Source organism: Myotis myotis, unplaced genomic scaffold, assembly GCF_014108235.1.
Source record: "Myotis myotis isolate mMyoMyo1 unplaced genomic scaffold, mMyoMyo1.p scaffold_m19_p_9, whole genome shotgun sequence".
NCBI classification, from domain to species: domain Eukaryota; kingdom Metazoa; phylum Chordata; class Mammalia; order Chiroptera; family Vespertilionidae; genus Myotis; species Myotis myotis.
In genome coordinates, this window is record NW_023416401.1 from 68,783,997 (window position 1) to 68,796,288 (window position 12,292).

General features: G+C 41.9%; 1 protein-coding gene across 5 annotated transcripts in view; it reads left to right on the forward strand.

The window, feature by feature from the left end:
• Positions 1-12,292, forward strand: part of PLCB4 (phospholipase C beta 4) — a 382,360-nt gene that overhangs the window by 337,257 nt on the left and 32,811 nt on the right. For all 5 annotated transcript variants that reach the window (XM_036322572.1, XM_036322576.1, XM_036322574.1 and 2 more), the window contains 6 exons: positions 1,126-1,267; positions 1,901-1,985; positions 2,301-2,425; positions 4,226-4,277; positions 6,590-6,692; positions 8,606-8,770. In XM_036322572.1, coding sequence (XP_036178465.1) covers positions 1,126-1,267; positions 1,901-1,985; positions 2,301-2,425; positions 4,226-4,277; positions 6,590-6,692; positions 8,606-8,770 — 672 coding nt within the window. The remainder of the gene's footprint in view (positions 1-1,125; positions 1,268-1,900; positions 1,986-2,300; positions 2,426-4,225; positions 4,278-6,589; positions 6,693-8,605; positions 8,771-12,292) is intronic.

Consider the following 12,292-nt stretch of genomic DNA (forward strand, 5'->3'; position numbering starts at 1 on the left):
CCCAGTGTCGAACACAGGATACTGGTGTTACTTATTATTAAACACACAAGAAAAAATCAGACTGGCCTCTGCCCTATTTGGAGGGTTGGCACATACAAAAAAAATGATTTAAATAAACACACCAATAACTTATATTATTTGATTTTTATCTGAGGCTTTTAGTTGTGAAATCAGTTTGATGATTTAGAATGTCAAGTCATCAGATAAGCCCATTTTTTTAAAAAAACTAAAGAGCTGATTCATGTGCCTAAGCAGTTTATCTGCCTGTAGCAATCTGTGCAGGAAATTTAGCTTTTCAAAATTCTCAACAAAACGTTGCTCACTTTTGAAAGCATTGGTTTTTGGCTTTTGGTTTTTTTTTCTGATTTACCAAGAAATAAACTAAAATATTTTTTCTCTATGCAAAATAATACAATTTCAGTATTTTAATACGACAGTGTCCTGTGTAGTAGGTTATTAGATTACATTAAGAATAAGCTTTTTTAAAAAACAAAAACCATAAACTACTATGTATGTTGCTTAAATCCTAGAGCAGTGTTAAGCAAAGTAGGACCCCCAGAGGAGCTTGGAAGCCAGTTAGAAATGTAAATTCTTGGGCCTCCACCTAGATTCATTTCATCAGAAACTCTTGAGGGTGGGGCCCAAGAGTGTTTGTGTTTTAAAAAGCCCTCCAGGTGGTCCTGCTGAACACTGACTTTGGGGAGCCACTGTTTTGACTTTGTGCCTCCAGTCATGAAAATAAGAATAATTAATACCTGCTATGTATATTTTATAGTATTGCTGTGAACCTCAATATAGTTTATTGAATATTTTAAAGTCCTTTTGAAAATCTAATAAATGTCCTAAAAATGTAAGATAATCCTTTTGGGTTATTTGGAACTACAACGTATATTAACACGCCTTATTTAAATGAGGCATGCGGCCTGCCGGCCACGAGTGTGGCATGCTTGCTTTATTGTAATTGAGCCAGGAGAGAGTCTTTATTTTCTGTGTGTGTGTGTGTGTGTGTGCGTGTGTGTGTGTGTGTGTGTGTGTGTGTAAATTATTGTCAGTGAGGAAGTCTGTAGCATATCCCTGTGAGTCCTGAAGTCACCAACATGTATGTTCCCTTCACTGTGCTCATAGGGCCTGGTTACCGTAGAAGATGAGCAGGCATGGATGGCATCTTATAAATATGTAGGTGCTACCACTAATATCCACCCGTATTTGTCCACAATGATCAACTATGCACAGCCGGTAAAGTTTCAAGGTTTCCATGTGGCTGAAGGTAACACCAAAGGTTAAATGCTACTGCCTTTTTTGTCTGCTTTGCTGTTGTTACACGGATGAGCTGTGCTCTGACTTGTTGCCATTTCCTTTTCTGGGTATGTGGCCTGCTCCACCTCACCTTATTTTTGTTTCACAGACCACATGTCCTTGGCATGTGGTGGCATTTGTGTTGTCATTCCCTACGTCTGCCACAAGGTGGCTCTGAGGGACTGGACTTGTTAACACTCAAAGAGCATATCCTCTTGCATTAAATATACTTCATAAAACCTCTTTTCATCAAAAGATCGTCTCCAAAAATGTGTAAAGTATTTTACAATATTTCCTAATTATTTCTGGGCTAAAGAAGCCATCATCATCATTATCATCATCATCCAATATACATATTTCATGGGTGGCTGTGTGTGGCAATTGTGTACATATAATTTGCTTAATGACTCCACATTTAATTCATCCCCCCCCTTTTTTTTTTTAAGTCAGCTGTCTATCCATAGGATGTTAATGAAAGTAAGAGTTACTGATATGATAATGGAATGTCTGCCTGCAAAGTCTCATGGTTCAGGGTGTAATTATATTTATTGCTTGTCTGTCCTTCTTTGAGGGTTTCTGAGTGCATCTTTGCTTTTCTTTACAGAACGCAACATTCATTATAACATGTCTTCTTTTAACGAGTCAGTCGGTCTAGGCTACTTGAAGACACATGCGATTGAATTTGTGAAGTATCCTTATGGAATGAGCGGTTGGTGCACCTTTGGTTTGACGGGGATCTCTAAAGTAGATAAGTGGCTGATGCATAATTGTGGTTGTAGAGATAATAAAACATTATGTGTGAAAGACCCCAGTGCCCAAATGTGAATTGTTTTCTTAATCCACAAAGCAAGCTGGTTTTTCTCTGAAACATCATTTACAAATGTGAAATTTGCTCTCTGTTTGTTTGTCATTATTGATCTAGACCTTGTTGTTTTGGTTCTTTGTTGTTTATTTATTGCTGCCGGAATAAGCTTTGTTTCCGTTTTCCTTAATAAGTTACACAGTTATAACAAAAGGCAAATGAGTCGCATTTACCCCAAGGGAGGCCGAGTGGATTCCAGTAATTACATGCCTCAGATTTTCTGGAACGCTGGCTGCCAGATGGTTTCCCTGAACTATCAAACCCCAGGTAAAAGCTGATGTCCAGTGACCTCGAATTCCAGGAGAACCCTCTGACAGGGTGGTGCCAACAGTTGCCATCACTTGGCTGTGGGCATTTTTTAAAGGAAGCAGACATATGGCAAAACAATGTGTTGAATTTATGTAATGGTGAGAAAATAAAAACTCAAAATAGAGCAACAAAACAATGACAGAAGATAAAATATTTTGATTTAAATGGAATTTCCTTTTGTAAATGTCATGATTACTCTGCTAAACATTTTCCCCTATTCCATAATATTTCTAATTTTTCTCTTGGATCAAATTTATCTTCATTTCCAGAAAAAGAATTAAATGTGAAGAATTTAAGTATCTTTGTATAGTTACTAGGACTCATTTTTCCTTTGGAAAGTACCTTCCCACTGTTAACACTCAGCAGCTATCGATGACACCGTGGCACCTCACCATCAAAGTGCATGATATTATGGGGTAGACTGCTGACATGGTGTGTAAATAGCTGTATGTTCTTAGAGGTATAATGTATAATTCATTCCTTCAATGTGTACTCAAAGGCAGGTTTCAAATATATGATTTCACCTCTCCTGGAAAGAGAGGAGAGAACTTCTATAAATGCATAAACAAATTTTAATGTTTTTTGAGGTTTGCTGATGAGCCTAGGATCACAATTTTAAGGTTAGAAATAGAAAAGCAATGGGCTCTAGATGCTTACCTAAAACAGATGAAAAATATGTCACAAAACCTATTCTCTTTTTTGTGCTTAATTCCACAGCATGGCCTTACTATTGGTAAAACAAAGCACAACAATGCTTTCTTGTTCAGTTCTTTGCTATATGAGGGCACCTCCCATGTTTCCCAATTTGGGGCATGTTCATTCTCTAATCTGCTTGCCACACTTTGAGAATCTCTCTTCACTGTGTTTTCTATTGTCTGGACTGATTGACGGTCCTTTGACTTCCGTCCATTTGGCATGAATGTGACCTGACTCTATTTCCCACCCTTTGGTAGAATCTCCTCAGTGACTGGAAGTTGGAGTCATGCAGCATGCCCATCAGTCCAGTCCTTGCTACACTAAACCATGACCAGGTGCCAGGACAATCTGAGAGTGTTTCTAGCAGAGACAAAATAATCTTATTTCCTAAAAACAATGTTATATTCTCACTTATCAAAGGGTCCATTGTATGGATGAAATGATCCTAAGGCAGTTTATTCAGTAGGTCAGCTTATGTTTTATTCTGTAATGTTAGGTTTAACCACAACATTTTGAAGAAGGAAATTTTTCATCAGTTGACCCATTTTTTTTGCTGTTGAAAAGAAAGAATGAAGATTGTGTCTGCTCACAAGAGAAAAACCATACGCCATGCCCTGCCTGTGTAGACCCCGCTAGAAGAATTCTCCTGAAGTCACTGATTTTTACATGATACTTACCTAGTTTATTTTTTAATGGAGTTTTATATTTACTCACAACCTACTGGGTATTTCCAGGGAAACCTTCCTCTGGGGTCATAAGGCATATCCTCTTCAACTCTATCATGTTGGACATCTGTACTCTCAACTCTACCTAAATTCAAATTTTAAAGCAATGCTAGCATGATCTCTATGAAAACACATTATATGTTTAATTTAAATTAAACACAAGGTCATTTCAACATAGTGAGAATTGTGTGTTTACACAGACACAGTAGGACCTTGCGGTATTAAAAAGACCTTTCGGCCTAGGATCGGGATCTGGTTTCCATTGTGTAAAATCACCCCATCAAGGTCTGCTTTGTCTGGGGAGATGAGATGCTAAATTATTTTTGTCTCTTGACAGATTTAGCGATGCAATTGAATCAGGGAAAATTTGAGTATAATGGATCGTGCGGGTGAGTAATGTGATTTAAACTGTTGTCACTGTGTTCTGGCTCTCCATACCACAGCCATAATGAAACCATGTCATTTTTAATTAGAGACTGCTGAACTTAAGCTGGGTTTGAGGGATGGGATGGAAACAAATGAAATCCCTGGATAGATTACATTTGCAAATATACATTCTTCATCTCCAGTTTTACAGGTGTGTGTGTTTTTTTAATTTAACCACAAGTTAGGCAGTTTGTCATACACACTCTAGAGTTTAACTTTCTCATTTTAAATTCAATAGTAGAAATTGATATAGTTAGGACAGACAGTGATCCCTGCTCATTTGGACATTAACTGGACATGAAAGATGTGTATTTAGCCCTAGCCGGTTTGGCTCAGTGGATCAGCCTGCGGACTGAAGGGTCCCAGGTTCTATTCTGGTCAAGGGCACATGCCTGGGTTGCAGGCTAAATCCCCAGTAGAGGGCATGCAGGAGGCAGATGATCAATGGTTCTCTCATCATTGATGTTTCTCTCCTCCCTTTTCCTTCCTCTTTGAAATCAATAAAAATATATTTTAAAAAAAGATGTGTATTTAACCCTAGCTGGTTTGGCTCAATGGACAGAGCATCCGCCTGCAGACTAAAGGGTCCCAGGTTTGATTCCAGTCAAGGGCACATGCCTGGGTTGCGGGCTTGACCCCCAGCAGGGGGCATGCAGGAGGCAGCCAATCAATGATTCTCATCATTGATATTTCTATCTCTCCCTTTCCCTTCCTCTCTGAAATCAATAAAAATATATTTTTTTAAAAGATGTGTATTTTACCTGGGACAAATAAAGGAATAAATTTTATTTAATATATGATGACATGATGGGTGGCAAGTTGCATTTAATTCAGGTAGGAGAAAAGCTTTATCTTCTCTTCATTTGTTTGCATGTCATAAATAGCACTCTAAAATCAATGAAGCAAGTATAAAATAGGAAATGTTAATTCCACTAAAATGGTGAAAGATTAAATGAAAATGTAAAGTTAAAATTCTACAGAGTTGAAAAACACTGTGTGGCCATTTTTTTCTCCATGCATCTTTCCCCAAGCAGCACTAAAGGCAAATAACCCCAAACTGCTGCCCACAGAACTCTAAACTAACCCAATGGAGTATCATCCCGTCTGTAATGGACTCTCAGAAAGTTCTTGGCCTCTCTGGTTGAATATCTGCTTGTCATCACAAAAAACAGCCAGTCAAGATGAAATGTTTCCGCAGCTGTTGGGTTCAGCGTGCACACTGCCACCTCTTCTTCCTGCCACGTGGTTCTCTGCCCGGGCACCTCCACAGGGCAGACGGCCCTATTGCCTGAATCACCCTCCACTTGCCATGGACTTAGGCCTGTGCCTGTGTCCACCATGCAGACTGGTGCCAAATGCATGTCCTGTGTCAGAAAACATCAGGCAGGACCAGCTTTCAGGAACTATTGCAAAATGGAACTAATTTTTTATTTTCAGGAACTAATGCAAAATGGAAACAAAGGGCTCCTTGTTCACAAATTATCAAGAGCTCATTTACTAGTTCTTAGTAGATTCCTTTGGTAGATTCTATATCCCTGATCTTGTCATCTGTGAAAAGACGTAGTTTTACTGCTTTCCAATCTGGATACCTTTTATTTCATTTTCTCACCTAGTTACCCTGGCTAGAAATAGAGAAAGAATTACATCTTTATTTCCCCACACCTGTAACTGAAATTTCAGATTTCCTTTGATTATTAACCCAGGCAGCGACTCACAGTAATATCAGTGGCACCTGTGACTCTGTCACCAATGTAAATGACAGCTATTTTCTAACATTACTGTTGTCACAGATCTTCAGATTATTTTTATGCTTAGTAGTACCTTGAGTTATGGTAATTATCAAACTTTCCATTACATCTCGTAATTTAATACAATAGTTAAAACATAATAAAGTAGAATATCATGTATTTTCTATGTTTTGGTAACTCTAGCTTATTTAATTGGCTTTTCATTCCATTTTATTTTGTGCACATAAGGGCAAGTATGTGGAGGGGTCCATGGCATAAGCAAGTCCGAGAGAAAATTGTGGCAGCAGGAAGTCCTAGGTGTCCCTGGTCCTAGAATCTAGAGAACATTCCTTCTTCTCTGCTCCTCTTTAGGGTTATTCAGGGTTATTCTTTTCAATCCTTAGGAATGTTCTCTAGATCTGCCTAAAAGCATAGCTCCCAAGCTAGAGATGGGGAAAAGAAGGATTGAGTGTGCTGAGGAGTTAGTGTTTTAGAGTTTGTAAATGCAACTGATAAAATACATTCCTTCTGTGCTTTTGTCCCATCAGGTACCTTCTCAAACCAGATTTCATGAGACGGCCCGATCGAACATTTGATCCTTTCTCTGAAACTCCTGTTGACGGGGTGATAGCAGCCACTTGCTCAGTGCAGGTAAGGTGCCTGCTCTTGACAGCACAGTATAAATGTGTAGGTAGGTGGTCCTGGAAAAGTCTCAAGAAGTCACATTTGAAATGTTTAATGTCAAGGGTTAAGATCCATGTGTTGCTCTCAAATTTGACTTGAAATTCCCCCTTTTTTTCTTAAGAGATACATTTTTTTTTCCAGCTAGTAAAAGTACTAGCTATGTTTAGTGAAATTCAAGAGATAAAAAAGTACCTAATAGAGGATATGGAGCAACAGAAACTCGAATTCATTGTTGGTGGGAATGCAAAATGGAATCCACAACTTTGGAAGGCAGTTTGGTGTTGCTTACACAACTAAACATGCTTTTATCATGCGATCCAGCAATCATGCTCCTTGGTAGTTACTCAATGAATTGAAAAATATGTCAAAAAAGAAAAAGCTACACAGGGATGTTTGTAGAAGTTTTATTCATAATTGCCAAAATTTGGAAGCAGCCAAGATATCCTTCAGTATGGGAATGAAAAAAAACAAAAAACACACAAAACAAACCTGTGGTCCAGACAATGAACTATTAATCAGTGCTAAAAGGAAATGAGCTATTGAGTCATGAAAACACATGAAGGAAACAAACACACATTACTAATGGAAGAAGCCAATCTAAAAGGCTGCATACTGTATATTTCAACTATATGATGTCCTGAAAAAAAGCAAAACGGTGGTTGCCATGTGTTGAGGGGTGGGGAGGTGGGGGGGAGGAATAGGCAGAGCACAGAGGATTTTAGGGCAGTGAAACTGTTCTATATGGCACTGCAATAGCGGAACACATCATGTTACATTTGATCAAATCCATAGAATATCCAACATCGAGAGTGAAAATGTAATGTAAACTATGAACTTTAGGTGATAATGGTGTGTCAGTGTTTATTGATGCAACAAATGTACCACTCTGATGAGAAATATCCATAACACAGAAGGTTGCGTGTGTCAGGATGGGAGATATATGCAAACTCTCTTTACTTTCTGCTCAAAAAGTAAACTCTCTTTACTTTGTGCTAAATTGAACATAAATACCCACTGTATTATTCCATTTCTACAAATTTCTAGAAAATACGAACTAAGGTATAATGACCAAATAGTAAATTAGTAGTTTCCGGGGGACAGAGCTGGAGGGAGGGATTGCTAAGGGGCACAAAGGAACCTTGGGGGGTGATGGAAATGTTTGTTGTCTTAATTGTGGTAATAGTTTCCCAGGTGTGCTCATTTGTCAAAACTGATATCATGGTGCACTTTAAATATGTAGTTGATTGTATGTCAGTTATACCTCAAAAACCGGTTTCAAAATTATTACATAATGGGTAATATGAAAAAAAACTGATAAATGGCTATAGTCATTTAGAAAGTAAATGGAAAATCATCTTTCCATAGCTTTATAATAATAAACAGAATTAAATGCTGGTCTTTACAAATATATAACACGTAGCTGACTGGTGTCAATATCAATAAAGAATACAGGCATTCCTTTTCTTCCTGTGTGTGTCTTTTCAAGACTTTTAAAAGAATTCAGTAAAAGTATGGTAAGGCAGCATTTTGGAGCTATGAAGTGATCTTAGGGCATTTAAACCCATCACTTCCTTTCATAGGTGTGGGCGCTTAGATGAGATGAAGATACTTGGACACTATTTCTTTGTATTATGTGATTTGTATATATATTTCCCTTGTTCTTTTTCTAGGCAGTTTTCCAGGGTAGTACCTCTGCCTAGAATAGTTTTTTGCATAGAGTAGTTGCTTAATAGTGTTTTTGTTTAATAAGGAGTGAAGCCCTTCTTTCCATAAATAATTGAAATTTCTAAAGTTGAACAGAGAGATTATTACTTCTTGATTATTCTTTGCTTCTGATGATTACACAGACTTTACTCCTCTCTCTTGTCCTATTGCTATAGGTCATATCAGGTCAGTTCTTATCAGATAAGAAAATTGGCACATATGTAGAAGTGGATATGTATGGGTTGCCCACTGACACTATACGTAAGGAATTCCGAACTCGCATGGTGATGAACAACGGGCTCAATCCAGTTTACAATGAAGAATCATTCGTATTTCGGAAGGTAGGACGTTTTCAATGTGCCACTCACTATGCTCCCTTAGGAGCCATGTTTTCATGCATAGACACTGCATGATAGAAGAACAATTATTCAACCCAAAATGTCTTTTTTTTTTCCTTCTCCTCATGGGTTAGTGCTGTAGCTGTCATGATTATTGTTTCTGTTTGTCCCCATCCTTCTTTTGGCTCTTCTTTGCTTCTTGGAGGAGCCCATCTCCTATGTGGCAATGCCTGGGCCCCAGGTGTGCAATCTGCTGAGAATGCATCCTTGCTTGTGGACACCATTGTACATGGGAGAGTTCTTCCCTGCCCTAGCAGCAGCTGGTAACTTACACTGTTCCTTTAGCCAGGAGGGCAAGTAGTGTTTCACTATAATTAAGGCCAATAAATGTCTTCAAATGGGGCAGTTGGTATTGTCCTGTGTCTCCAGAGAATGTGATACCTGTTGCTACCTGCAGGTCTGTGCTTCATGTGCTACTTTGTGTACTTTGGGTGTTTTTTTAATACTATAATTTGATCCTAAGAACAACCGTAGCTATTCTCTTATGATTAAGTTTTTAACCTTGTAATTGTTTTTCAGTTTGTTTCTCTCTTGTCAAATGAAAACGTATTGAAAAATTCATTCATTAGCTGTGTCGTCTTTAAGAATGTCTGTTTCTCTCACTTTTTCTGTTATCCTGACCAAAATGGTTTCTTGCTTCTTCTCTAGGCACAGCATTTCCAGGTGTTTCTGCTCCATTTGTGTGTCATGCAGCACAGATAATCGGTTTCTTGTCTTAATTGCATAGGGATTATTCACCTCAGAATGGACCATCTCATTTACAGAAAGCTGTTTAGGGGAGATTGATGTAGGGACAATGAAACAGGTTATTTGGGGATTTAGGTTCTCCCTGTGATGTGAATACCATTATCATGCAAACCCCGCACTATCACTTGCTCTACTGCTGTGAGTGAGGGATAAATTGCATACACATCTGTGATCTTTCTCTCTTCCCTGTTTTTTTTTTCAATTTGTTATAGCCGGGTCTGTTGTCCTTTGGGCCAGTGTTCTTTGTCATAATGAGTAATCCTGATACATAGTTCTAAAAATTCAGAACTTTCACTGCAGAGGCTTTTTGTTTTCATGAGTATGGAGATACCAAACTTGGTTTTTATATGTGATACTAGAGGCCTGGTGCACGGATTTGTGCACCAGTGGGGCCCCCGGCCTGGCCTGTGGAGATCGGGCCGAAACCAGCTCTCCGACATCCCCCAGAGGGTTCTGAATTGCAAGAGGGCACAGACCAGGCCGAGGGACCCCACCGTGCACGAATCCGTGCACCAGGCCTCTAGTATGCATACAAGATCTTTGGTTAATTTCTTCTCACCTTCCCCACCTTCCCTCTGAGAGTCATCACTCTATTCCATGTTTCCATGCCTGTGGCTTCTGCTCCTGCATTGAGCATCTGCCCCCTGGTGGTCAGTGCATGCCATAGCTACCAGCCTGTTGGCCTGTCACTTAGGCTTTTATATACATAGATTACTGGCCCCAGAAACAAATGCCAATTCTGGATACTGAAGTTAAATTATCTATTACTAGAGGCCCGGTGCACAAAAATTTGTGCACTCAGGGTGGGGAGAGGAGGTCCTTCAGCCCGGCCTGTGCCCTCTCGCAGTCTGGGACCCCTCGGGAGATAATGACCTGCTGGATTAGGCCTGCTCCCGGGTGGCAGAGGGCAGGCCTAATCCCTAGGTGCAGCCCCTGGTCAGGCTCAGAGCAGAGCCAACTGGGGAGTTGGGGCACCGCCCCCTGTCATGCACAGAGCAGGGCGGATCAGGAGGTTGCGATGCCACTCTCATTCACGCTCAGGGTAGGGCCGATTGGGGGGTTGGGGCACCACCCCCTGTCACACTCAATGCAGGGTCGATAGGGAGGTTGCGGCGCCACCCCCTGTCACACACACAGAGCAGGGCCCATCAGGGGGTTGGGAAGCTCCCCCGTGTCATACACAGAGCAGGGCCGATCAGAGGGTTGGGGCTCTGCACCCTGTCACACCCAGAGCCCGCAGGACGATCAGGGGTTTGGTTGCTGCCCCCTGTCACACTGATCCCGGTGCTGGGAGGCCTCGCTGCTCCGCTGACCCAGGGGCCAGGACGCCTCTTGGCTCCGCTGATCCTGGGGCTAGGACGCCTCTTGGCTCCGCTGATCCAGGGGTCCTGAGGCCTCGAGGCTCCGCTGATCTCAGGGCTGGGGGGGCCTCTCGGCTCCGCTGATCCCGGGCCGGGAGGCCTCTCGGCTCCCCTGATCCCAGGGTCCTGAGGCCTCTCGGCTCCACTGATCCCAGGGTCCTGAGGCCTCTCGGCTCCCCTGATCCCAGGGTCCTGAGGCCTCTCGGCTCCCCTGATCCCAGGGTCCTGAGGCCTCTCGGCTCCCCTGATCCCAGGGTCCTGAGGCCTCTCGGCTCCCCTGATCCCAGGGTCCTGAGGCCTCTCGGCTCCCCTGATCCCAGGGTCCTGAGGCCTCTCGGCTCCCCTGATCCCAGGGTCCTGAGGCCTCTCGGCTCCGCTGATCCCAGGGTCCTGAGGCCTCTCGGCTCCGCTGATCCCAGGGTCCTGAGGCCTCTCGGCTCCGCTGATCCCAGGGTCCTGAGGCCTCTCGGCTCCGCTGATCCCAGGGTCCTGAGGCCTCTCGGCTCCCCTGATCCCAGGGTCCTGAGGCCTCTCGGCTCCACTGATCCCAGGGTCCTGAGGCCTCTCGGCTCCCCTGATCCCAGGGTCCTGAGGCCTCTCTGCCCTGCCGCTTCAGGGCTGTTTGGCTTCGCTCTGCTTGGAGCCTGAGTATGCAAATTAACTGCCATCTTTTAGCTTCTATAATTGAAACATTGTAACTTTTGGAGTTGTTGCTTCAGGAGCTCAGAGCCCCGCAGCTGCAGACGGGGAACCTTGGCTTCCTCCATTGCTGGAGCAACCAAGCCTCCTGTTCTCAGCTGCCTGGCTGCCCGCCGCCATCTTGGCTGACAGTTAATTTGCATATCTCGCTGATTAGCCAATGGGAAGGGTAGCGGTCGTACGCCAATTACCATGTTTCTCTTTTATTAGTGTAGATTGATATTAAACACTTTGTTTCCTTTTCTGTGTTATTGTTTTTATTCTTTGCAGTAATCTCACAGGTAATAAACCTCCATTCATCACATGAGGAACAATAGAGTGACTGAAGTTGGCTGAATTTTAGCTTTTTGCCTTTTCATCTTATTAGAGTTGGAATAAAATGATCACCCCTAGGCAGAAATAGGCAATCAATATATCATCTAACTTTAGACATTGTACTCAAATCAGTCCAGATATCCTGGATTGCTCTTAGCTACTAGTAATTAAAAGGCACTCCTGATAAAAAACAGCCTGACAGTTGTGGCTCAGGGGTTGGGCATCAGCCTATGAACCAGGAGGTCACGATTCAATGCCCAGGTTGCAGGCTTGAATCCCAGTAGGGGACATGCAAGAAGCTGCTGATCATTAATGATTCCATCTCATTCTCCCTCTTCCTTTC